Consider the following 27,248-nt stretch of genomic DNA (forward strand, 5'->3'; position numbering starts at 1 on the left):
CACCGTCGTCGGCCGAGCGGCCCGCCAGCCCGGCCGGCAGAGCCGCTAGTCATCTGATGAGGGTCGTCTTGGGCGTGTGGCCGGCCGGGCTCCGGGAGCTGAAACAGACGGCCGTCAATGTCGGTCTGGACGCGACAGGCATTGACGAGCGACACTAGTGCCCGACGCTAACACACAGAAGCCGGTGGAGTCCGCGCGACGGGAACAGAACAGGTGGTGCCGGGCTGGTGACCTCGGCAAGACTCGAGCCGATGTCTGGGGAAACATCGACAAAACATTCACGCGGACACATCTCCGTGCACGAACAAAACGCTTTGTCTCTGCGGGTTCCGCCCGGACGCTACGACTTTGCACAACAGCCCTGACACTGGTTCGAAACAACAGCGGAAGCCCACCAGAAGCATGCACGACGAGCAGCTGCCGACGACTGAGCGGGCGGGACGAGGACGCCATGTTACCGATAGCCATGCAAGGGGCACATCAAGAGAAAAAAAAACGCACAGCGTGACTCGGGTGGCATCGCATCACACGCGTCATGCACTGTGCAGCCGGAGTCAAAATACACCGGCGACAAAAACCGACGCTGAAAACCGCCCGCCAAACGACGCCACGGGAACTGAGCGCCAGCCATCCTACTTGTGACGGCCAGCACCACGGCAGCCAGCGCAGTGCACTGCAGGCAACGGCGCGGACAAGCGACGCGCGGCCGCCGGACGGCGGACACCGAGAGCCCAGCCGGCGGCGACGCCGGCCGCCACTCACAGAACAGCGCGGACGCCGGGCGGCCGCTCGCCGACCGGCCATCCGCCGTCGCCGCCGCCGCCGCCGCTGGGGCGCACGCGCAGCGAGCGGCGCAGGGCGCGCGTCACCGGCCGGCCGGCCGGCGGCGGCAGCAGCGGCGGCGGCGCCGGCGGCGGCACCGCCACCGTGCCGTACACGGACTGCATCCAGGCTCGTCTGGCCGGCCGCGGGGAGGGAGAGAGGCGCAGTCAGAGGAGCCGCGGCGCGCCGGCGCTCGTCGACCGGCGGCGGCGGCGGCGGCGACGGACGGGCCGCGGCCGCCGGCCCGACGCCGGGCTCGGCTCACCACCACAGACACGCCACCGTCCCAGAGAAGGGGAGGAGAAGAGCCGGGCCCTCACTGTCCGCCCGCCGTCAGGCCGACCGAACAGCCGAACCGCCCACCGACCGGCGGGCGGACGGGGTCAAGACCTATGCATGATGAACGCCACCACCAGTTATCAGCTCCGTAAGGCGAAACTGCAGCTTACACCGTTAAGACGGAACCGTGTGAGAACGTGGCCTAGCAGCCGGTCATGATTTGCTCGCGATTTTCACATGGAAATCACCGATAAATCCTTAGAAAGTCGGTGAAACTTAGCAATTTATGGTCAGTGTCCACGACACACCAAATGAAAAGCGCTATAACCTGCAGCTTCGCCTTACAAAATGGGTCAGTCACGATGAGTTCCGAGTCCCACAAGAGCGCACCACCATGCGCATGCCCACCACCACCCGGCGCTACCGCCCCACATGACCGTCAGCGACCCGGCCCGCGTCCGTACCTCCTGCTGGCGCTGGCGGCGCGGCCGGCGCGCGCGTTGGCCGCCGCCTCCGTCCGCTTGCCGGACACCTTGGCCGCCTTGAGTGGCGAGAGCGTGCCGCCGGCGGCGCCCGACACGGCGCGCAGCAGCTGCGAGGACTTGGCGCGCGTGTGGCCCGCGTGCTCCTCCGATCTGGCGGCGGCGCGGGAGCGTGTTGATCACAATGGCCGACGCTGCTGGGCGGTCACCCATGCCGGCCCCAGCCTTGCAAACCGTTCGCCATATGGACGGAGCGCGTACTCGACCGGCAGGAGAGCATTCAAAGGCGCACCGATCTTAAGTTCGGAAGCCGCGGCGGCTGGCTTCCGAAGCCGTAGTTCGCGTTCCACTCACGAGATGGTGCCGGTGGTGGCGTTGCGCGGGTGCTGCCTCAGCGCCTTGATGCGAGTCAGGTGGTCGCCCTGCGTTGCCTCGCCGTTCGTCTCCGGCGGGATGTTGCTGTTGACCTCGTCCTGCGGGGCAGCGCGCGGCGGTCACCAACGGCACCGGCAGCAGGCACACGCCGCGTGACGTCACAACATAAGCCTATCAGCGGCGCGATACATCTCCATCAGCGCCTCTTCCCGCCGAGCGTGTGCGGGCCTGACGGCGCGTCTGAGCCCGTCGGCCAGCTCACCTGACGTCACCGTCACCGCGCCGGGATCGCCGCCACGGCGAGCCCGACAGCGCCAGGATCGGGAGGAGAGGATGGTGGAACGGCCGGCCCGGCCACCACAGGCCGACGCAGCGGCTGGGATGGAGCGTGGACTGGCGGAGAACGGGCGGAGCGCGCCACCGACCGCTGCAGGACCGGCGCGCGCTCCGGCCGCAGGTAAGCTGAGTGTCGAGAGGCAGCCGTGCAGGGTGCAGGGTTAGTGGCGGCGGCGGCCGAGCAGCTGGTGGTTGGCTACGCACGGCATGTCATACACCATGGATGCCTAGATCTTTCGACATCATTCCGCCAAGGTACAAGCTGTTAGGAGCGGCAAAAGAGCTATGTCAATAAGACTTTCAACAGCTCAGAGTAGGCCTCGCTGGCGAACCCGGCGCAACCCGCCGCAGTTAATGCATGACGGCATTCCACGCGGCAGGATTGCGATCGCTTAAACATTTACCAGCCGGCGCCACACTTCCGTCTGCAGGCGCACGCTACCCGGCCCCGTCAATCCCCAGCACTTCGACGGCTTCCCAGCCGGCCCGACGACCGCTCCACCCATGGGCAGAGGTCGCCGCCGGTCGCCGGTCGCTCCGCCACGGGGGAAGGCGGCGGGTGTCGCTCACCTCCTTGCGCAGAATCTCCCTGGTCTGGTGGCGGCCGGCGCCGTCGGCGCGCTCCTCGGCGTCGTTCAGTCGCATCAGGTCGACTCGGCTGGAGAGGATCCGACTGATGTCCTGGGGCCGGCCCGCTGCGGCGGAGGGGGCGGCACCGGGTCAGGCACGGACGGCGCGGCGGTGGGCCGGATACCAACACAACGTCCAGTCACACAACACGACAACGGGGCGACAAGCACGGGGACGACACAGTACCGGGTAACACAGGCGACACAGGGCTGGGTGCAGACGACACTGTGTCAGGTACGGACGACGCAGCGCCGGGTACCGACGACGCGGTGTTAGACACGAACGACACAGGGTCAGGCACGGACAGGAGAGCCGCACACAGACAGCACAGCCGGACATGGTCAGACATGCGCGCCGGCGACAGGGGGCAGCGAGCAGAGCCGGTGTGGCGGACCCAGCCGCCGCAGACGCACAGACAAGACGGCGCATCACACGCGGCTGAGCCGAGCCGAACACCGCCTCAAGCGCAGCTGTACGGCGGCGCGGCTCATCGTGCCGGGCAGGACGCCGTCCGACCCAGCCGCCGTCCCGTCAGACGGGACAAAGGCAACGTACTAGGCCAGACGGAGCAGCCGCAGGACGCTCCAGACGCGACGAGTTAGCCCCGCCTGACAGCACCCGCCCCCGGCGCCACGAATAAGTCGGCGCGGTCGGTGTCAGCCGCTCCAACGGGCCACGCAAGCCCCGTTAATCACCACAAAGCGCCCTGGTGCCGTGCACCGACCGGTCACGTGACCAGGGACGGATCGCGTTTCCCGCGGCGGCCCTAGCGTGTGATTAGGACATACGCCGATCTGCCGCGGTTGACAGCGCGCCCATCTGGCTGCCAAATCTGGATGGCCGTCGCCGCGGCTCGAGGCAAGTCGTGATCCGTCCTGCGCTCAAGACGGACTGCATTGGCCCATCGATTCTGCGAGCACCCGGGACGTAACACACACGTTTCCAAAGTCCATGGAGCTCCGGTTGTCGCGGAAATGGAAACCGTGTTCATGTCATTATATATATATATATATATATATATATATATATATATATATATATATACATATATATGAAAAAGGGGTTCGCCATGGAAATGGAATGAAAGCCATTCGCATACGGTCCATTTCATGGAGTACTTGACTGGTGTTAGCAAACACGACTTGACTGATTGCATCATTGTGGCCGCGCAGTCTTTGGCGAAAAACTGCACAGGAAAACCACACACATGAACGGGTGGGAACTGGGTAATGGGACAGGCCGTCACGCCAAATAAAGGACGGGTGGGGCAGGCGAACGGAACAGCGAACACGGAACGCATTTGTCACGATCCGAGACGGAGTTCGACAGGACATGGACAGCCGCTATGCAGTCGCCGTAGTCACCGGCGGACTGTGGCCACGTGCAGAAGCTACCCAACATCCTGTACCGCGCAGCGACCTCACCGCTCCGCTTCGCAGCAGTAGTTGGGCTTTCGGACGCTTCGACTGCGCGGTCCTAAAGCGCTCAATCACACCGTTCGGTTCAATGTGTGTGCAACGTGTTCAATGGCGGAGGGGATGAGCTTGGAACACCACCGCTTTTGGTGATCGCAGTAAAAAAACATTTGAAAACACGCTGACATTTCGAGTGAACACTCGTCATAATAAATTGGGCCGCGGGCCCAAGTGACCCGACCGGCCGAATTAGGCCACATAATCTATAGGGCACGGCATTAGCCCCCGGCGCGATGCATTGAAGGCCGGTCTCGGAAAAGGTGGCACAGGTCGCCTCCCGGTCTGTTGCTGGTGCGCCTGCGTGTCTGGACGGTGTCGAGATCGCCCGGCGGTTTGCAGGCGGCATGTCCGCCTACAATGGGTCACCGGTCTCGCGTCTTTGCCTACCCTGGCTGCCGAGAGCCAACATCAATCCCTGAGAACGTCCGAGAACGGGTGCGGCCATGGCTCGCGCACGACTGTACCCGAGAGGCTGCACATGACCCCCGTTTCTACCTGTGCGATCGTTACTTTTCCTCGATTAGCATGAGTTAGTTTCATGTCGGCGGGACGTGTGGCCGCCGGGAACTGGAGCCGTCGCCAACCCTCCGTCTTCGGCTCCACTCAATATTCCAAAATTGAACGCTTCTCATGTTACCCGAATGAGGAGGTGACAGTGGCGATATTGCCACTGTGCAGAGATAAGTCACCAACCGAACGGTCTGCATTTAAAAACCGCGAAGGCATTGCAGTACAGCGCCAACAGCATTGTGCTATTTGTTGACGAGAACTCCGTGAAGGCTTTACCAGCGGTTGCAAGGATACAAGGCTGTCAAAGGCGTGACGGTCCGTGCCGGGCGATCGCAACTAACAAATTGAAAACAAACCGATTAGCTGACGCTAAGCCCTACTTCGTCTGCGGGCTAGCCCGTAACAAGCTGGGTTTTGTGCCGCGGCGGGCCGGTAGCTCACGCGGGGCCCCGGCCCGCAGGCATTGGACGCGATTCCCAGCCCCAGCCCACTGCACTCACACCGGCCGCAAGACGACGTCAGTACCGCCTTTCAACGAGAAACACCAGTATCACCGCTCGAAAACGCACTTCCCGCGCACGAAGCGTTCCAACTTAATCTGAACGCGTCACAACCATCATAAACAAACCTACTTCCGCGCGCGACACGCCCCCACGGGACCGAAAAGCGCCAAACAAGCCACGCACAGTCCCCACCGCAGCGCCGCCGCGCCAGCCAGATGCTGGCGAGGCCGCCGACAGTCCGGCCACTGACCGGTATTGTTGCCGTTGCTGGAGCCCTTGCGCCGGCCGCCGTACACGCCGTGGGCGCAGCGAACGTAACGCGTCAGCTGGCGGTTCTGGGCGTAGAACGCGTCGCCCTGCAGCCACATCTGCGGCTGCTTCTCCACCAGCCAGTGCTGCTGGTGGCCGATGATGGAGCCCGGCCGGCAGATGCGCAGCCAGGCGATCGTCTCGGGCGCCGTCAGCCGGTAATGCTTCATCATGTAGCAGCCGATGAGGGAGCCGGTGCGGCCCAGGCCCGCTGCCGGAGGACGGAACACGGTCAGACGGTCAGGCGGGGCTGGCGAACAGCCGACGCTTCGGAGCGCGGCTAATACACTTCTCCAAACGCCACCACGCAGCGGCGCTCGGAGAAGCGCCACCGCTTTCTATTTCTCATTTTGTTTATTTCGTCGCTAGGCGGCGCAAAACGCACATGCGACATTTCAGCTTCGGCAGGGGCAAAGTTCGCCGCCTATCCGGGCGAAGGCAACGACGGCCTGCGGCCGCTGACTCAGACATCGTCACATGCATTCCGACGCGTCCTGTCCCAGTACGACGGCAAACGTCGCGCCGCGTCGCAGCACGGGCACCTGGCGTGTCAGCGCGCGACTCCACGGCGAGGCCGCCTCCACTGACACGCTAAATCACGGCTGGCATTTAGTCAGCGGCTCGGAGTACGGCCAGTAACGCGACGCGGCACAGAGCGTATGGCCACTGTGAGCTACCAGCGCTGCGGGGAGGCAAACAGAGCAGATCGCAGAAGCCAGGGCGTCTTGGCCGGTGTTGCCAGTGGCCAAGGCGTCTACATTCATAAGTGACTTGCGGACTATCTAGATCACATTCATAATATAGTAAAGTGTTAGATTATTTATGGAGCTTGGCCAGGAGCCCGCGAATAACATAAGTGATGAGGGCACCCTAAAACGGGCCAAGTGCAGGGGTGCACCTCAGATGTCCGCCCAGCCAGTAAACAGAAAAAGCAACTCAGAGACGGTAAGTTCCGCGCCTGGTCAAGTGGTAATGGCCCATTTGCATGGTGCCTTAGCGGCACATGATGCAAACTGCTCCCGTATCATTTACATATTTCCCGTTAGAGCAATCACATGCAATCTATCATCCGAAACGACCACCGTCTGCATTCGGCACAATCCCTCCCCCCCCCCCCCCCCCCAGCCCCCGCAACCCCGTGCAGATCGAGTACCAGCACCGCTCCCGCCCAGCGAACCCCTCCGCTGTGTCGTACCCTTGCAGTGAACGGCGACGGCCCCGGCCGCCTCCTCGCTGATCTCGATGAACTGCTTGGTGATCTGGTCGCTCGGCGTGGAGCCGTCGGTGAAGAAGAGGTCGCGGTGGTCGAAGCCGGCCTTGGTGAAGCGCGCCGCGTCGTAGATCTTCTTGTTCAGCCCGCACGATGGTGGTGACGTTGTGGCGCTGGAAGTACGGGAAGTACGTCTCCGGCGCGTGCAGCGTGTACCCTGCGAACAGCGGAGACATCGGCTTCAGACGACGAAGGCGACCGTCGACGATGGTGCGGGCCGGTTCCGTCCCAGCCGCCGGTCCCGACGACACCGCAGGGCCGCTACGCTGGCGGGCGATACGGCGAGTGAGCCGCCAGGGGAGACAGGAGGTCAGGACCGGGCCCGGCGCCACCTGCTCTTGTCCAGCGGGCGGACGCGCCGCCGCTGCAGCGCCGTCCGCGCGCCACGGACGGCGCCGATGTGCCTGTCGGCGGCTCGCCGGCGCGGCACACAGCTACACAGCACCGCGCACAGCACAGCACGGAACAGCGTCACAGCTAACACAGAGCAGCATTCACAGTTCCGTGGCTTCGTCCCGCTCGGCACCGCGCAGCACGCGCCAACCGAGCCGGTGCGGGCCGCGGGAGCGGGTGGCACCCACAGCCAGACCGGCAGGCGGCATCACCACCACCGCCGGCCGTGGGAGAGGGGGGTCGCTGTTCGGGTGAGACAATGAGACGGTGAGAACGACCGACGCGGGACGGCCGAGCGCGCTCACCGTTCTCGACGCGCGCGCGAGAGTGCGGCCCGCAGAACGCCAGGAACTTGTCCGGCACCAGCCAGTTGAAGTCGCCGTTTTGTACTTTCTGCAACAGGCGAGGGCGAGCGTCACGGTCGAGCCCGTCAAACGATATGGGGGAAGGGCACCTAGCGCTGGTGAAAGGCTCCGTGGGTTTCGCGCGGCGGCGGCGAGTGGTCTCGCGCCCGGGGACGCTGTGGAGGTCTGGGATCGACAGAACTCGGCATGCGCGTGCGCCGCTCGGATCCCAACGCTTCAAAGAACTTCGCATAAAGGCAGCTGAGAGATACGGACAGCTGAGCTGATCACGCGGGCTCTGCAACAGGTCCCATACACAAGCTATGCCACACAAATTTCTTAGAAATGGGAAATAAGCAGGCCCGATCAACACAGCACAGCACCGACCAAAAACACAAAACAAAACAACAACGAAGAATCCGAACATCTTGGGCATGACGGACGAGCCCTCCTAGCAACAGTGATATGCAGCACGACGACGACACGGCGCGCTATTCATCACAAACAACGCCGTCGTAAACAGAGCGACGACCAGCCGCAGGTCGCGGAAACGGCCGCCCAGCAACGCTCGAAGGGGGGGGGGGGGCGAGCCGCGACGGACGGACCCCGTCACACGGCGTCCCGGCCACCCCATCCCTCGTCCCAGCGCCGGAGAGGCGGCAGCGCGCAGAGCCCGCCCGCGGGGTGGCGGCCGGGCGCGGCCGCCGCGCGCCGGCTTGGTGGCCTATGAGCCGGTCGACTGGACACTGTGACGCTGACCATAGATCGGCCCATATGTGTCATCATACGCATCATCACTTTCGCAGTCACAGCAATGTTGTACAAAACGCGTGTGAGCGTAACGCGGTAAGGCATGATGACTAGGTGCCATGTAGTTCTGGAGAAGATCAAGTGTGACTGATTTGAATTCAGGAAGCTACAACCAACTGCGTTGAAGTAACGTTGAAATGATCCAGAAAGCTGCTTCGACACATCATTTCGCTTCAAGAGAGTTGCAGCCCATAGAACCAGTCCGCCTCGTCCATCTCACCTCGTAGTGTTCATACTCGTCCACATCGAAGTCATCGAAGTCGAAGAACCTGAACTTGATGGCCTTGTGCACGCCGTTCAGGCAGTCCAGCAGCGTCAGACTGAACGTGGACGGCCCGAACGCCGCGTCTCTGCCGGGGGAGGATGGGGCAGGTCACGACCCCGCATGGCTGCACGCGCGCCCGGCTCAGCGGCGCCGCGATAACGGAACAGCGGGCGACGCGGCGCGGCCGGCCACGCACGCCAGACGCGCCGCGCCAAGTCGCGAATGCAACGTACGGATCGTAGCGTAGCGAAGTTGCCACGATTTACACATGCCGCGTCCGGAAATAAAGACAGTGGGTGCGTGATACCCCACGCCGATCGGTCCATCATTTCGTGCTGGTGAGCGCCAGCTCTCCCCCAGCTGCGACCCGCGTCACCGCGCCGGGGGGGGGGGGGGGAAGGGGGGGCTGATCCCCGAGCAGCGGTGGTGCAGCGCCGCACCGTGCCGGCGCCGGCTCGGCCACCAGCGCCGGTCGCCAGCGCCGTTGCTCGCAGCCGCTGGCGCGGTCCGCGCGGGGCGTGCCCGACCAATCAGGCCTTGTTCGGCGGGCGCTAAACACGCCACGGCCGCCCGCTGCCAGCGCGAGCGTGCCCGGCTCGCGCGGCCGCTGCGCGCCCCGGGGATCTAGCAAGACGGCTAACAGCTTTCACCGCAACACCACGCCGCCATTTACAGGCGATTTTTGCGGTGTGAACATTTCCCGTACACCGCGGCAAAGACGAATGCGGTGCTTTACATGACGGGGTGCCCGGTCAAATATGGGTGCTGAGGTTTGAATGCGTGTTTAAAAAGTGGTCGCTTAAGCGCACCCAACCCGCGACTGTTTATTAAGATATTAAGGAAGTGATTAAATACAACATACCTCGGGGCCAAACGTGTCAAAACGTTCAAATGTGCACTCACATACATCGCTTTTCAAGACCGAAAATGATCATTTCCCCCTTTCGTTCACGATGTACTGACCCAAAGCCTGACCACTTGACCTTGACTTGGCCGGGCTTTTTCGAACTCCGGCTGGCAATCCGTCTGGCAACCTTCCAACGGTAACAAGAACGTGGGCTCAAAACTAGTTTCAGTTGCTATCAGAGATCAGTTCCTCCACCTAATCTCTATTCGCCGGAATTTTTACCGATCCCGGCGACAGTCACGGGCGTCCGTTGGCACATGCGGGCAGCGGCGGCGCTAGCCGATCAGCCGTCGCCGGCTACTGCACCCCTCTTGCCCACGTGGAGGAGATATGCCAGGCCCGGGGCAGGCTGATGGCTCGTCCGACAGCGGGGAAGGGGTACGTGGCCCCAGGTCTGAACGCACTGACACTGGCTTCAACACATATGGGCCGGAGATGTCGTCTGATTTATGACAGACTCGCCCAGCTGGTGTAGCGCAACTAGCCGAGGTGTTCACGGAACCGACGAGCTGTGCTATCGGAGACCAAGACGGGTTGGTGGCGCGCAGGCGACGTTCAACACGCCCCGCAAGGCAGCCGTCTTCGCCCCGCTGCAGCGCGCCGCGCGCGACTTTATCACCCGCCCGTTCCGTCCACACAGGCTGCTTGGCCACCGGCGGAGGCGGCGGCGTCGGAGTGATGGCCGCCCACCCAGCGCGTCCGCCGCGCGCGACAAACCAGAGACGGGCAGGGCTACGCGGGCCAGCCGTCCACAACGGTCACAAACCGCTCCCCACCCGCCAGCCGACCAAACAACGGGCCAGCGCCGCCACCACAGCCAGGGCATTACGAGAAACGCCACAAGATTAACGCGCGCTGGCACTTGTCTCCATCAACCGCAGCGCAAACAACTCCGCCGTCGGACAAGCGCGCCGGCGGCGGCCGTCAAGCCGCCGCCGCACCGCCGCCGGCGCCGCGGCCGTCGTCTGCGACCGCGGCGGTGTCGCCGCGTCGCCGCCGCCGACAAACTCGAGCTCGTTAGTCGGTCTCGGTGCGTCACGCGAGACGAACGGCGGCCACAGCTCAGCGGCGCGCGGCGCCGGCCCCCCGCCGTCGGCGCGGGCGGCGGCGGCCGGCCGTACCTGAAGCCGAGCAGCGGCGGGTTGGTGCCGCCCACCAGCGGCCGGTACGCTTCCTCCGGCGTCCGGTTCAGGTAGATCACCTGCGGCAGATACGGCGGGCGACGCGTCACGAGGGCGGCGGCGAGACGCGACACGCCAGCGGCCAGTCGTCCGCCACACGCGTTACGACACAGACCGGCTAACGATCCACACTCACGGGGGGGGGGGGGGGGAGGCACCCGCAGATCCTGCACACCTGTCATCACTCGTGCTGCTAGACTGCCGTGGCAGCCATGACGGACACGTAGCATTGCACGGTACGAATTAAAGATGGCGGCCCTGCAGCTGTTCTGGCTGGCCACAGGTGGATCAAAGTGGAAGTGAAGTTATCCAAACGGCTGGACCAACACAGCCACATATCGCGATCCACCCAGCAGGCTATTCCCAGCAAAGCGTCTGCTACCGCGGTCATAATCGCAGACTTCCCTTTACGCTGTCTTTGTGACAACGTGGACGCGCCTATTCAGGGCCTAGGCCTATTCAAACCGTTGTGGAAGTAAACATGGTTGGGTTCCAGAGCTTCGCGGGCTGTGACACCAGTCTACTGACACCACAGAATGAGGCTGATTGGAGAAAAACGACGAGAAGTAAGGACCCATCAATTTACCAGCACGTGTTCCTGACAAGTCATATTTGTGAACATCACAACGACTAAAAGGAAAGCAGCTGGGGTCCAATCGGCCAAGAGCGGGATGTCAACACACGGGTTCGATGTCAGACGTTGTACCGCATCCGCGCGCCGTGCGGTGCCGTGTAGTACCGTCGCCGGCCACCAGACGGCATGTCGGTCGCCGAGCCACGCGCCGGGCGGGCCGCCGCGTCCTGTTTATACCCCACTCCATCGTTTACGAGCCTCAACAGGCGGCCGGCAATCTCCAAGGCAAACAGCGCGAACGGGCCGGATCCGAGGCGACGCCGGCGACGGCGGCGGCGCTTCCGGCGCGGCCCAGCGCCGCCGCCGCCGCCGCCGCCGGCAGCCGATCGGTCGTCGCCGCCGTCGACCGACCACCGAGCAATCAGCGGTCGCGTAACCGCTCCTGATCGATGGCGCGACCTCGATTCGGCCGGCCGGTCGCTCGCGGGGTGCGAATTGAACCGCAGCCCGGCCGGCCGCCATCCGGCCAATCGCTGCCGCTCGCCCGTCGACCAGCGCGCGGCGGCCGAGCCCGGCTGCTGCGACCGGCCAGCCCGGAGCGGCGGCGGCGGCGGCGGCAGTCCGGCCACCTGTGCGCGGCGCGCGGTGTCATGGCCGCCCGGACAGGTGACGCGCCGCGGCGCGGCCGTGACGTCACGCGGCGGCGCTCGAGCGGCGGGCGGCATGTGTGGCGCCGGCCGAGCAAGCCGCGCTGCACCGCACCACCCGCTGCACCTGCCTGACGCGACGGCCTCCGTCAAGACGGGACGGGTGAAGGCGAGCGGCGCTGCCGACCGCGCAGCAGCTTGCGCCGGGGGAGCGGCGGCGCCTCGCGCGCCGGCCGGTCTGTCGCGCCGACGCCTCTGAAGGGCACCGCGCGCCCCGGGTGATGAGGGTGCGGCGGCGGCGCGCGGTCGGGCGGCGCCCGCCCACGCCCGGCGACATGGACCACCGGGTCCGCCTGACTGACCCCGATCCAGTCACGGCGCCGGAAGCGGCCCCCGCCGCCGCCGCCGCCGCCAATGCTGGCGGTGGTGACTGGTGGGCGGCGCCCCGGAGCGGGCGCCACTCGACCGAGGCGGATGGAGACGCAGAGGTCGCACGGTGCCATCCCGAGGACCGCGGCCGGCCGGCGGCGAAGGTCCGGAGGAACTGCTGTCACCGGCTCAGGCCGGGTCGAGGCAGGTCGTAAAGTGACGTGAGATGGCAGCCTCTTTCCAGGAGAGCCTGGGCCTGTGGCGCATCCCTCCCACGTCTGTGAGCCCAGGCTGTAACCCACAGCCGCCGGCTTCGGCCAGACTGCACGACTGGCTACACCCCCCCCCCCCCCCCCCCGTCTGGTCCTGCCGAAGATGTCGTCCCGGCGGCTTTGAGACGGCAGGTGTCTGATGCTGATCGGCCACCTCCATCCGGTCCCAAATGCCTGGAGAACACGCCAGCTGGCGGCGCCGCCGAGGACGCTCGGCGTGCGCTGGCCACATCGCGTAGGTGGCGACTGACGCGAGCGTTACGAAAAAGCCCGCAGCAGGAAACGACTTTCCTTTCGCGGCGCGGCGTTCGCGTTTCTCCGTCCCGCCACAATCGCCCACCCCTCCGCCTCCGTAGACCGCCTGCGCTGCCTCTCCCCCGCGCATCGTCGCTTCGCCGCACAGCGTGGGCTTTAAGCGGCCACAAGACTGCGGCCGTCGCAGCGACTCCGGCCGGCTCTGGCCGGCTCGGCGCGGCTGCGGTTCGGCGCCGTCCGGCGCCGTTACTTCCCCACGCTGGACCTGCCCGCCAGCTAGCCACCAGCCAGCTGCCTGCCAGCCGCCAGGCGTAGGTCAGCCGGCCGCCATGCGATGGACGGCACGGGACGGGACGGGATAGGACGGAACGGGGGACGGGACGGGACAGGGGACGAGACGGGACGGGGGACGGGACGGGACGGGGGCGGGACTGACACGCAACGCCAGCCTGTTGCTCGCCTGCCGCGCCGCCACCTCACGCCCGCCGCCCGACCGACGCACGGCAGCCAGCGAGGTCACGTCAACATCACGAACGCGCCCGCCCGCCGGGCCCGGCGCGGGGCGCGGGGGCGCCAGCGAGGCCGGGCGCTCTTTGATGCTCCGCCCGCCGCCGTCGCGACACGGCGTTTACGCCCGCGCGCGCGACTCCGCCTCGGGTGCTGCGATGCCGCCCGCGTGCCCGTCGCCGCGATGGCGCGCGCCGCCATTAACTTTGCAGCGGTGCGACGTTCCTTGCGCGGCTGCGACTCCGGCTGCCACGGCGCGCTCATCCGAGACGGCGGCGGCGGCGGCGGAGGCATGGGGAGGCTGAGGGGACGGCGCGTCGGCGTTGGTCACGTTACTGAAGCGTGCGGCAAGCTCGGCAGGGAAGAGTACGGAGAAGGGAAGGGTGCGGAGAGGGGAAGGGTACAACTGACCGCGATCAATGGCGACCGGATATCAAGGAGAGCCCAAAAGGTGAGGAACACCGAAAACCACATGTATTTGGATTTCCTAATTACGGCCGCACTCTGTGGTATCAAATACCGCGAGGCTCTCTTCCCTGCAGGCAACGCGCACACAAAGCGTTAAACAAACGACACAACCCAAAGCATCAAACAACGGCGGAAAGTAACGAGAAGGATGGGGGATGTCATGGCCCCTGAACCACACGGGCAAGCATCCCCCGATCAGGAGGCAAAGCCGGACAGGTCTCCATCCCGTCACGCCGTCGGAGCGTCTCCGCCCCCTGCCGGTGGGTTTCCGTGCCGGAGCTCAGAGCTGACCGCGCCGCCTGCAGGCGCTCGTCGGACAGGGCCGGGTCGCCAGCCGCCGGCTCCCGGTGTTCACCGACGCCACCGGCAGCCGCGGCGCCGCGTCCCAGGCCCCGGCACCGGCCGCACCCACACCAGGCGGCAGCGCCGGCCTCCAGCTGAGAGGCACAGCGGACCTTGAGCGGCCGGCGCCTCTCCGACCGGCGTCCTTCTCAAGGCTCGCCTCGCCGCCCGTCCCGGATCGAGCCCGTCGGCAGTCGCGGCACGTCCCCGACAAAGACGTGCCAGATCCGGAGATTAAGCGCATTCGGCTGCGGTGGTGACCTTTGCCCAGTTAGCTTGACACAATGCAAAAGTAGCTCGGGAGGCTATATCTATATTAGGATGTCACTTCTGTTTAATTTGCTATGAAAAAGTTATGTGTTTGTGTCGAATGTTTGGGACGAGGAGTCCGCCGAGATGGAATGCCTTTGCGGGCTATCGTCCCCGTCACGTGCTATCGTCTACACATTGTGTAAAGAACACCGCCATTGACGAGGATCACAGCCCGAATAATTACGACAAACCGCTATCCTTATTACCGTGAGACCGCATTCACGTTACTACGGTTCTATGCACCACCTAATTACTATTTACACGAGGGCGTAACGGAGCGAGGCGCATCCCTTCACGGCGCGTTGCCCCGAGTGAGCGGGACGGGCATGCCTGCGTCCACATCCCTCATTCCACGGGCGCCAGGGTGGACAACCGCTCCCGCCGGACCGCCACTTACCGCTCCTGACTTCACCGAGCCGTCGGCGACACGGCCGAGCGCCCGTCAACGTACCCCGCGTCGAGACGACACAAACATCCCGAAACACGGCGTCCCTTGTGGGCCACGCCACAGAAACAAGTCACAAAAACGGCTCCCGATCGGTATAAAAACAAACGGCCGGATGCCCCACCAGCTAGCTGTTCGCCGACGGAAGCGTCCAATCACACGGGCCCCGCCGACGGGGGAAGGGCGGGGGGAGAGGGAGGGGGCGGGGACGATGAAACACCGGACGTCGCTCCGGTGATTGCCGCTGGCGCTCACCGAGCAGAGCAAGCCACTTGAAGATGACTCGGGATTAACGGCGCTCTAAATGCCTGGTTATGTAGCCCTCAAAGATCGGGAGGCGGCCCATTGAAGCCAGGTGGGCTTTCCTTGGCACAGACGGGGGTTGTGTGAGCCCCAAGGCGAGTCTGCCTCCAATCAACCGCCAACGGCCCTCAGGCGGACCGCTGAGGGTAGCACCCGTAGCGTTAACCTGCCGCGCACACCCCGCCGGGGGGCGGCGGGCGCCCCACCGCCGGCTGGCGGGCGCGGCAGCCGGGGATCCGCCCGGTCCCCACTCCAGCCGGGGGTCCGCCCGGTCCCCGCTCCAGCCGGAGGTCCGCCCGGTCCCCGGTCCGCCGAGGTCCCCCTTCCTGCTCCAGCCGGAGGTCCGCCCGGTCCCCGCTCCAGCCGGGGATGTCCGCTCGGCGGTCGACCAGCAAGCGGCGCCGCTCAGGCGGTCAAGGTCAGCCAGCCGCCGGCCGGACCGTCACGGCCCGCAGAGCTGGCGCCCGTCACCGCCCGCCTGGTGACGGCTGTCAGACGGGCCAAGGCTGGCGCCCGTCGCGGCCGCTCCTCGAGGTGACATCCGTCACAAGCCTCACGATGCGACATCCGTCACAGCCTGGCGAGGTGACGTGTCGGCCGCCGCGTGACACCTGCCCGGCGCCGCGCCGCCCTCCTCTGGCGGCCGGGCGACCTCGGCACCGGAGACGGCCGGAGGCGACCGCAGCGGGCGGCGCGGCGGACGGCTGTGCCTGGTGACGGGCAGCTCCGTCTACAGCTCAGACGCCTCGCCGCCTGACCCGCGGTGGCACGGCGGTCGGCCCGTTAAGCCGGCAGCGACTGATCCGCAAGTCAACGTGCTGTTCTGGTCCAGAGCAAGGTTGACCGGAATGATCGCGGGAGCCAGAGATGGGCACAAAAATAGACAGGCAGTTGTTCCAACAGCTGAGGTCCGCAAATCGCGTAGTGAAAGGCGAAATCCGAAATGAAGAGCCTTGCCGTATACCAGAAGGATCATCACAAGACAGAAAAGGACATGAAAACCAGCCCGCGGAGATTACCCACTTTACCCAGGGCCTTGATGTCAGCAGCCGACAGAAAGCGAACAATTCCCGGAGCCTGCAATCCCCACTTGGTAATACCACCCACACGCCACACCAGCACCTACAGAACCGGCGCCAGGCCCGCCGCCGTACCCGTCGGCCGCACTCCTCTCCGGCCGGGTCGCGTGCGCCGCCGCCGCCGCCGGCTCTGTTGATAACGGGGGCATCAACAGCGTGGGCGGCGGTGAGCGGCCGGCGCCGCCGCTGCCAACTGCGCCCGGAATTAGATCGCGCCGCCATCGCCGCGGGCGTCACCGGTGACGGCACCCGCCCGCCGCCGCTTCCGCCACCGTCGCGACGAGCGCGCCGCGAGAGATGACGCGGTGTCACGCCCGTCGCCGCGGCGGAGGCGGCGCAAACCCTCCCACTTGGCCGCGCCGGCCGGCGGGCTGCGCTCTGGGCGAGACGAAGAAGCGCCTGTGTGATAGGCTCGGATACTACGGTGAATGGCAAGGTACGCCCATTGCTGAGAACCAAACCCGACAGCGACCGAACGCGGCATCGCCACTGTCCACAAACGTCCACGGACGGACGAGCTGTCGACATAAGCCGCCCCATTCGGCCGTCTCCAGAGCCACTAAACGATCCCCAAAGCCCTCTCTAACCGTCCCAAGCGTCGCCGCCGCCCGAGAAAGCATCAACGGCCACTACGAGCGGCGCCGTCGGTCGGCCGACGTGAGAGCGAGAGCGAGCGCGCCGGCCGACGGCCCGCCGCCTCGCTCACCTGGCCGCGGCCGTTCACCCGGCGCCGCGACGACGCCGCTGCCCGGCCATCCCGGAGTCTCCTCCGCGCTTTCTCCGCCGATTGTCCGGCGGAAAACGCGACGGCGCAGACTGCCGCGACCGACGGCGGCGCGGCGGCTGCCGCGGGCAGCGCGACCGGTCGGCCGGCCCCATGCGGGGGGAGGGGAGGCGTCCGGGGATGGGGAGGGGAGGGGGCGGCGCTGCGGCGCGAGACGACCCTTTATCCGGGGCGGCGCTCAAGGCTGGCCGCTTTTTACGAGTTCAACGTCCTGACCCAGTTCGGGGCCGTGCGGCTGGGGTCGGCGCACGGCGCCACTTTCACTGACGCCGCCGGCGGTGGCTGCCGGCGCGGCGCGGCGGGGCGGCGGTCTGCAGCGGGCCGGGCCGACCGGACGCGCCCCGCTCCCGGGTCACCCGACGCTTCGGGGTCCACTCATGCCGGCCCGCGGCGCGCTGTCCCCGCTCCTGCCGCGAAACACGCTCCTCTCGAACCGCAAACCATCCGAGCCGAGCCGACCTGACCACCGCGGGCCGGCGCGCTGGTTACCCGGACAGCCGCCAGCCGCGGCCGGCACCGTCGCGCGCTCGGCGCGTGCAACCGCGCCGTGCACAATGGCGCGTCGGCTGCAGCGCGGCGGCCGCCGCCGCCGCCACAACAACGCCGCGGCACGCAGGCGGGCGGCGGGCTGATCCCGACCGGGCCCGTCAGCAGAGCGCGGAATCGCAGGGCCTCCCAGTCGGACGTGCAGGGGCGGATCAGATCATGCTGGCGTCACACCGGTCGAGCGCAGTGTCAGGACCCGGGGCCGCCGGGCCGCCGGCGTGGGTGACGTGTGTGGGGGGTCAGGGACGTCAGGGACGTCAGGGACGTCAGGGACGTCAGGTCGGCTGTTATTGTCCGAAGAGGCTTCACGCAGGGAGGCGCGCTGTTGGCCAGGGGTACGGCTGCCCAGCATCACGTAAGACAATTAAAGTAGACACACGCACGCACGCACGCACACACCCGCACACACAAACACACACACGCACGCACGCACACACACACACACACACACACACACACATATATATATATATATATATATATATATATATATATATATATATATATATATATATATATATATATATATTATATACATATGTATATTTGCATTGCATAACACTGAATGTTAACATAGTGAGTGGACTGTAAACTGTAATCTGGCTCTCGATTCCAAGGCGGGAACTAGCAGCCTTGCATGAGGATAAGGGTCGGCATTCTGTAAACAAATTACAGAAACTGGCAACCGCACAGATAACACGCTGTTTGCTTATGAGGGCCAGCGCCAACCCAGCGTGAAAAAATGGGCGGTACGCAACAGCGCACTCCGTCAAACACAGACCGATGACGTTGCAAACTTTAACAAAGCCGTTTCACCCGTCACGAGCGAGCACAAGACTCACACACCAGTCAGCACACTCGCGTGATTCGGCGCTTCCACGGCCCGGCGCCGTTTCTCCGCCGAGCGTCTGGGAGCGTCGCGACCGCCGAGCCCGCTGGCGGCGGCCGGCCGGGAGACGTCACCGGGTCGGGCCGGCCAAAACACGGCCGCGGTGCCGGCCCGACGACAGGGGGGCCCCGTCCGGTCGGCCAGGTCGCCGGCAGTCGGCGTCGGCTCCCGCCTCGCCGGACGCCGGCCGACAGGAGCGCCGGCCGCCGGCCGACAGGAGCGCCGGACGCCGGCTGACAGGAGCGCCGGACGCCGCCGGCCGACAGGAGCGCCGGACGCCGCCGGCCGCGGCCCGCCCCGCGAGCGTCGGCGATACCGGGCGGGCGAGCGGTCTCTGCGCCCCCGCAAACACGCACACGTCTGCTATTGCTGCCGTCATGCACGGCCAGCGCAGACGCGACACGAAAGCATGCTGGCGCTCTCGCCAGCGTCCTGTCCGCCGCCGCGCACGTGACGGGCCGCGCTACTGGGACAACCTGGTCCGATCACTGTGACAGCACCGAGAATTCCACGTCATGCACAGCCGCGCGGCCGGACCATTCGTAGCGGCGATCTACCCTCCCTGTTGGCAAGAGCTAATCGCCCACGATGGCCTGGAAACAACGGCACCTGCCGTTGGCCGCTGCTGAACTCAGCGCCCACCCGTCTGACCGGCGGACCTGGCGACCGCGCGTTGACACGGCGACCCCGATGGCCTGCACGTGACCAGCTGGCCACAGCGCGGCATCTCCCAGCGGCCCAGCAGACCGGCCAGCGTGCAAACCGACGACCGTATGGAGCGCTGGGTTGTTGCCGCCAGTCATGTTGCCAGAGCTTTCGTCGTGTCAGCCGATGCATTACCTCATAGGCACGTAGCTCATCATTCATTTATCGCCCCACGAAAACCCAATGCATCCGCAAACAAAACGGGACGACAAAACATGGTAATGCGGCACAATTAGTCGGCAACAAAAAGCAGACACTGCATCCCTTCTAACACGCCTACGCCCACGCGAAAGCGACGTCCCGAAGCGCATCTCATAAACACGTGGCGCATGACTACAGATGCGATCTCCCTCCCTCTGGTCAACTCTTGAAGCGCGGGACGCTGCCCCCCCCCCCCCCCCCATGATTCGCGCCAGACCCGACACAGCCCCGCCCACGGGCCAGCCGCGCGCGCGCCTGGCGCCGCGAGCGCGCCGTCCGCCCGCAGTGTCGCCTGTTTCCAGGTGCGTGTGCGCGCCGCGCGGCGGCCGGCGCCCGGAGCCGCCGCCGGGCCGGGCCCGCCCGCTATTGATCCGCCCACGGCTCAACGCAGTGGGGGCGGCGGCCGGCGCGCCGCCGCCTGACATTGCCGCGCGTCAAGGGCACCGGGCGAACACGCGCCGCCCTACGCCGCGCGCACGCCCGCCCGCCGGCGGCGCTGCAAGCGCGCAGCCGGCGTGGCGGCGTGCCGCCGACGCACGGTGCGTACGAGCGCCAGCCGCGGCGAGAACAAAGAGATCGGGGGGCGTCCGCGCTCCAGCGGACTGCGCCGCGCGTCTTGGCCCGCCGGGCCGTCCCGGTCACAGATCCGCGGCTCAGGAGGGCCCGCTAGCACCGCATGGGAGCTCTCGGCGCCGAGGCCGGCGCGACTTCCCGTCCCCAGAGCGTCGCAGTCCGCCGGACTTTTAACTGCACACGCGATAGCGCGGCCTGTCAAACGTCCGGGCGCCGCGCCGGCGTGCAGCGCACGCAACTACGCATCGCGATAGGGCTTCGGCACCGCCGAGCTGCCCGGGTCCGGCGAACCACGCCGCCCACGCAGCGGGCGGCCGGCCGACGGCCGCCGGACACCGGAGACGCCGCACCGGCGCCGGCCGTCGGCGACGACGCGAGCCCCGTGGGAACGCGCGTGTCGTCGCCAACGGCGTCAGCCGATGGCCACGCCTGGGGCGCCGCCGCTCCGACGCCGCAGACCGGCGGGCGAGGGGCGGGAGCGCGGCACCGAGCGACCGCGGCGGCCGTACCGCGCGCCGCCGTACTCCGTGCCGCCTCTGCCGGCCGGGCACGGCGCCACGGCCGGGACAGCGGTGAAGTGGTCAGACCAGCATCTTGACAGCAGTCGGGCCGAATATGGTGATAGCGCCGGGCTGGAGACTGCACAGAACGGGACCTGCTAAGCCGCATTGACATACTGGACAGCCCCGCGATTTGTTGCGATCCCGAGCCGTCCAGACAGAGTATAACTTCGGCAGAATTCACATTACCTGGTCACCGGCCACTTCAGCTCTTGCTGGGGCCCGGGGAGACAACTGCCCCGATCTCATCATCGGCGTTCCTGCGCCTGAGCGTGCACGCTGCCCGCCCGCCCCCTGCGGGACACCGCGACCGGCTCGGGGACGGCCGACCCGGCCCGCCCGAGCATTATCGGCACCTGCACACATCCGGTAACGGCACTGCAGCAAGCGGCACACGGACACTGCGGTGCACACGGCACGGTGGACCAGGAAACGGGACGCCTCGCTGTCGCCGGCGCTGGTCGAGTCCGCTCCAGCCAACCGTCACCGGTGTCGGAGCGCGGCGGCCATCTCTCACCCTCCCGCCGCCATGAGCCCGCTGCGCTCGGCCAGCGCCGGCGAGCGCGGCCTCCCAGCGGCCTTCCCACCTGCACCGGTGCGCAACTGATGAGCTGGGCTGGCCGGCCCGACCCAGAGACACAGTGACACGCTCACAGCGGCGCGCCCACACGCCGGGCGAACTGCGAGGTACAAACGGCGAGACACGCCAACAGCACACGTACCGCACACGCCGGCCGCACCGGCACCGACGTCCCTGGCCCGCACGTCACGCTAGCCCCGGTGCCGTGAGCTGCCCCGGGGCCCCGAAGGTGACCGCGCCGGCGACCCGGTTGCCCGCGCCATGCCGCGGCCGGTGCCGTGGCCGGCGCCGGAGCCGGCGCTCGGTGGCGGTGCGGGCGCCCGCCGGAGGACAGCGCGCTCACCACCGGCCGACGGACCCGGCGACCGGTCCAGAGCCCCACGGGAAGGGGGCGGCGGGACGACGCAGCGTGACCGGGTCCACACGCACGGCGTCCGTTCCTTCTCACACCGGTCGTCCCAGCGACCCCCCCCCCCCCCCGCCCCTCCCGTGCCGTGGACGGAAGTCAGACCGGCAGGCACGTACTCCTAACGGAAACACCTGAGCCCATGCGCCCACGCCCATTCTCAAACAAGCTTCAAAACAAGCGCGCGCCATTAAATTCTGGCGAAGAGCGCGGCTGTGTTTATGACGCGTGTCGAGCTCTTCGATCCAGCCCCTCCCTCTCCCGCCAACACAGCCCCACCCTCTCATATTCTTGTCCTGTTCACGTTTGTTGATCACAAGTTCCTCCGCAGAAATCCGCGGCATTTGCCCCGGAGCGCCGCGCCGCGCCAACACCGCGCGCCGACCGCCCCGACGCCGCCGCGCCTGAAAGTGCTGGCCGGAGGAGCGGCGCGGTAATTGTCTGTCGGGGCTGCGCCGATTACACGACATCCAACAGCCGCGAATGCCGAGCTCATTTGTATAATTGGATTCACTGGCCAGGTGATAATTAAAACTGTCACGTCCGGGCGTTCGTGCGCCTAAATATACACGGGCCGCTGCGGCTCGGCTGTGGGAGGTGCTCCATCAGGTGCCTCGCCCCTCAAGGCAGCAGGACGTGCCAGATAGACGACACGGCATGCCACACCGCTTGGCCATGGCGTAATAACAAATTTTAAAATACATCTGAATACAATTTATTCTTATTACACTGTCGCCGAGGGTTCCAAGTGCACGAAGGTCGGGCAGTGCGTAAGAGCCCGCGCCAGTCACGCGGGTTTCCCAAGCTGGGGGTGCCCTTGTGTCGTCCAGCACGCACACTTACGAGCCTGTCTGCTACACCTCAAGACCTGTCCGCAAGCTAGCGCATTGCCTGAGCTATGCACCTATGGATCTTCCACTCTACAGTTTGTCTACTATAAGCAACGCTGCGCAAATGCGATTTGAGCCGAAAGATAACTATGCGGCGCGACCTACGAAATGCAATTAAGCCACGCCTCAAACCACCATCACTTCGGTCGACAGCTCTTCGTCACCAATTCGACACCTCAAGGTCGAAAGTTCATTTCCGGTGAGCTCGGTAACCTCACGCCACATCCATCACCACACCTGCTCGAAGCCCGCCTCGCTCGGGACGCGACAGTGCAACATGCGGGCGGCGCGGCCGCACCCACGCCGCGATCCAGCCCGAGGGCAGCCGCCGGCCCCGAAATAACCCCGTCCAAACAGCGGCCCCGATCGGCGATTTGGCCGGCAGGGCGGCCGCACGCCGCCGGCTTGACCCGGACGCTATTCATGGCTTTATGTAAATGGCGCGCGCGGCGGCGGCGGCTCAAGACAGCGGGCCGGCGGGGGTCGCCGCGCGCCGCGGCCGCCCGAATAATCTGCGCGCACGCCACGGCCGCCGCTGCGTAGGGCCGACGCGGCCGCGGGCTGACGCCGAGCGCCGGCCCGCCCGCCCGACCGCGGCGGGTCACGGAGACGCTCACGGAGGCGGCACCCGTCCCATGCCGCGACCGGCCTCCCCCGCCGCCACAGCGCGCTCCCGACGGAGCGGGGTCGCTGCTGGGACCTGTCCGGTGGCGGGGCTTCCCCAGCACAGCCGGCAGGTTGTGGCGACACACCACGCCTGTCGCCTGTGTTACACCAGCCATGCCGAGTGCTGTGCTGTATGACGAATTATCGGCGCGCGTTCTACGCACGGTTTTTGGCGATTTTCGTAATCGCACGCTTTTTCTATTTAGATTGAGTTGGCCTGGTATAGGCACGATTTACTCCGGCAACGTCGACAACATGGTAAAACAAAAACGTTCCACACAATCAAGCACTCATACATTATATAACTGTTCATTAAGGGCAGGCCGAAATAGCTCAGGCTCCCCACAGCCTAATGACCCCACTCGGGAAGTAACGTTTAAATTGGAAACACACCGTGAGCAGAATTGGATCGAACCCCAACCGAGAGCTACGTCGACAAATGACCCTGGGGTCCAGCCCGGCACATGACTTCGCATTCATTTCCGCCCAGCGCCACGTTCAGCTCCAAGCCAAAACACCGTGCTGTGTGACATGTCGAAAAGAACGCGAGGAAGGTACGTATCCCATTTGTAGAACGGCAGGAGGCAAATCGGTCTCACTGTTCCATCAGCATTTTTGAGAATGTAGTTCATTAGTTATCAACGGTTGAGTACATTATACAAGTACATTATACATATGATGTACAATCACGCTGCGAATCAGCGCAAGTCTCAAAATCCCAAAACGCTGCGCAGCAGTAATTTCAAAATGCCGCGCAAAATGCAGAGAATCAACGAATGTAAGCGTTCTAAAGCGATTCGTTACACTCCTAAGCAAAGTGTTATTATGATCACCGACACGAGAGAGTACGGGAGGGGGAAAGCACGAAACGAGTGTTCTGAACCCACCACCACACTTATCATCGCGCGCTCTATGGCACAAAACACCTTAAACCTTGATGTCCCCACCCTTCCGCCATCACCTTCGGCCGATGCGGAGCCCCTGACCACGGCTCCGCCTGATCCACGCCGATGTGGTTTCAAGAAATGTGTCGGATATTACGTGGCACGAGCCACCAAAGCTGCTACACCCCGCAACCTACCTCGGCTGCTCGGTACGGGGAACTGACAATCCACACGGCAGCGCAGCAACCTATTGACATTTCAAACTGCATCATTCCGGTACAGGCTTCGAGAACTTCTCAAAACTGGTCGCGCTCCGTCGCATCCATGCATTTGCCTTTTTGTATGATGCCAATTTCCTATGTAAAACCCTGCACGCCGTGTGCAATTCGAATGACCGCTGCAGTCCAAGCTCCCGTAAACCAAATCAAGCAATTCATCTTCGGGACGACAAACACCAATGTATTTTCCTACACAGCACATTCGCGTCTAGAAATCACCTGTCTCACTGAGTCCCACTGCGCCCGCTCCTCCAGCGGCGCCGGTGGAGCGTGTCGGCGCCTACGCCACCGCCTCAGCGCGGGCGGGCGACAGCGGTTATCTCGCGCAGCGTCCGCCCACCGTCGGGCGGGTCCCGATCGGTCCCGCCTCCCCGGACGCGAAACCGGCCGGCACACGGGTCGGCGGCGGCGGCGACACCCACCGACCGGCGGGACTAACGGCGCGCACGCCGGTCAATCGCGGTCAAGCGGCGCCGCACTGGCGTCAGCGGCAGCCGCACCAGGAAGCAGCGAGACCCGGCAGCCCGCCGCGGACGGCCTGGTCTGTCCGCGGACTCCGCAGACCCCGCAGACCCAGCAGTCCACCGCGGCCGGCTGGTCTGTCTGCAGACCCCGCAAACCCCGCAGCCCGCCGCGACCAGCTGGTCTGTGCGCAGAACGGCGGCGTCCACAGCAGCGCCGACACGGGCAACGGCGCAGAACCGAGCGTAAAATAACAACCGAAGAAGCCTGCTAACGCACCGCGATCGCGCACTGAGCGCCAGGGTGTTCTGCGCGCGTGTTCGCGTACAGCCGCGTCCGGCGCGGTCAGCACGCCCTGCCCTCGCGGGCGCCGGCAGTCGTGTGGCGCCGGCGGCCACGACACGGGCCCGGCACGAGCCCGGCGCGCCGCGGGCCGTGTTCGACAACCGGGCACGGCTCGTCGGCGTGTTGCCGTCAGCAACAGTGGCCGACCGGCGCGCCGCCAGCACGCCGCAACGAGCTGCTTCCGGGCGCGGTCGGAGCGGCCTCTCTGGCCGGCGACGGAGCAAGGGAGCGGGTGGAGCGCGCCGCCCGGCCACCACCCACGCCAGCTGGAGGAGGCGGCGGCTGCTGGCGGCGGCCGGCGGTCAGCGGGCGGCGGGTCGGCCGTGATGAATGCGGGCAGGTGCGCCAGCCTGCCCGGCTAAGTACTGGCGGCGGACGGCGGTCGATCGTCGACGACTCTAAACAGTTTTCTCGCGGAATCAATCGCCGCCAAGGGAAACACCGGCCAGGATACACGCCCGTCGAGTGGGGAGATGACAGCCCCTGACACGGAGGCCAGCCGTAGACTTCAACACTAATGTGAGATGCATCAGCCTTGTATCGTGTTATCGCAAAACACTCAACGGTGGAACTGGAGTTTCAATCTGAAAAACCGTCGCGGGAATTTAAAAATGAGATTTCAGCTTTGCAGTTTCGCTTAACACAAATTGATAGATGAGGGTTCGTTAGTAACGTGGAATACGTTTGATCTCGAGACTCGTCACAAGAGCTTGAGTGGATTTTCTGCGGGTGGTTGCGAGACCTAACTACGTCGAAGGTCTGGCGTTACGCACAATGCACATGCACAAGACGGGAGAGCATCAGCTACCCCAAAACCACAGTTAACAAATAACTTCCAGCTTAATATGTCCCAGCCCGCCATCTGTCATGACACCCCGCATCGCTACCGCAGCCTGTGGCAAACATCAGGCGTTTGATTAAGTGTCCGTCTCCACTACTTCGAGGTCCACTGACGGCCCGGTCGCTACCAGCGCCGCACAAGTAAACGAACCAGCGGGCCCCCGCATGCTTTACCCACCGATCAACACCCATGGCCTTGACCTTGGCGGCAGCGTTGTTGTCGGGCTTCAACAGCCCTCACCCTCGCCGTGAGTCATCGGCGCGGCGGGGGTCGGGCGGCGCGAGGTCAGAGAGCACCGCACGACCGCCCCGGGCGGCTGCTGACCCGGACCCGACCCGGACCCCAGCCGCTCGCGGCCCGCTCCCAGGAGAGAAGCCGCCACGCCGCCAACCGGGACGCCCAGGCCGCGGACGCCCGGCGGAGCCCGCGCGGCGCCCCGACCAGCCCCTGCATCAGCGTCGCGCGGGGGACGGGTGACGAGGCGGGACAGAGCGCCGAGCTGCGCTCCCCGTAGGGCGCGACTGGAGACTCCGGGCGCACGGCCGCGATGCAGCCCTGGTGCCACGCGAGGCCCCTGTCGACTGAACGGGACCGGAGACGGCGTTGGCGTGTGTGGGTGAGGGAACGGGGCGCACCGCTGACAGCAGCGTGCCGCCGTCCCATGCAAATTCCTCAGCGCCCGGTCCCGTCTCTCGGCGGTTGCAATGCGGACACTTGCACCCACTCCTCCCTACCGACCGCCCACCGCAGTCGGCAGCAATTGCCGGACTTTGCAGCGGCGCAGCAACGCAGAGGGCGCCGGGTTGAAGGCCGCACAGCCGGGCCGTGCAAACGTCGGAAAATGTGACATCTCAGCAAACAAATCTGGCGATCGTCTTCAAATAAGATAGCGAGCATTCCACCTCACTATATCTCCCACCCGCTTAACGCCTCTCCAGATCTGCACACCCTGCCCTGCACCACGAGCACATCCGGCAGCCGTAGCCCGGCGAGCGCCCGGCGGGTCTCCGCGTTCGGCCGCGCCGCCGCCGCCCGGCTCGAGCGTGACTCCAGACCATCCCCGGCCGACAGGCGCACTCACCGCGTACGCCGAGATCAGGAAGGCGGCGTTGGCCCGCTTCTTGTTGTCCATGGTGGTGTAGTGGACGATCTTCTTCTTGGCGTGGGCAACGGA

The 27,248-nt window shown here is 65.5% G+C and overlaps 1 protein-coding gene across 1 annotated transcript; it reads right to left on the reverse strand.

Moving 5' to 3' along the window:
• On the reverse strand, nucleotides 1-27,248 carry LOC119092675 (dual specificity protein phosphatase CDC14C-like; the record flags this gene model as incomplete). The annotated part of the gene is given in 11 exon segments (XM_037215643.1): nucleotides 1-98; nucleotides 1,566-1,736; nucleotides 1,938-2,056; nucleotides 2,865-2,989; nucleotides 5,663-5,932; nucleotides 6,917-7,076; nucleotides 7,078-7,148; nucleotides 7,690-7,777; nucleotides 8,759-8,888; nucleotides 10,832-10,911; nucleotides 27,156-27,248. Coding segments are annotated over 11 exon segments (1,356 nt in total), but the record flags the coding sequence as incomplete, so codon positions are not given.

Source organism: Pollicipes pollicipes, unplaced genomic scaffold, assembly GCF_011947565.3.
Source record: "Pollicipes pollicipes isolate AB1234 unplaced genomic scaffold, Ppol_2.1 Scaffold_3447;HRSCAF=4054_pilon_pilon_pilon, whole genome shotgun sequence".
Classification (NCBI taxonomy): domain Eukaryota; kingdom Metazoa; phylum Arthropoda; class Thecostraca; order Pollicipedomorpha; family Pollicipedidae; genus Pollicipes; species Pollicipes pollicipes.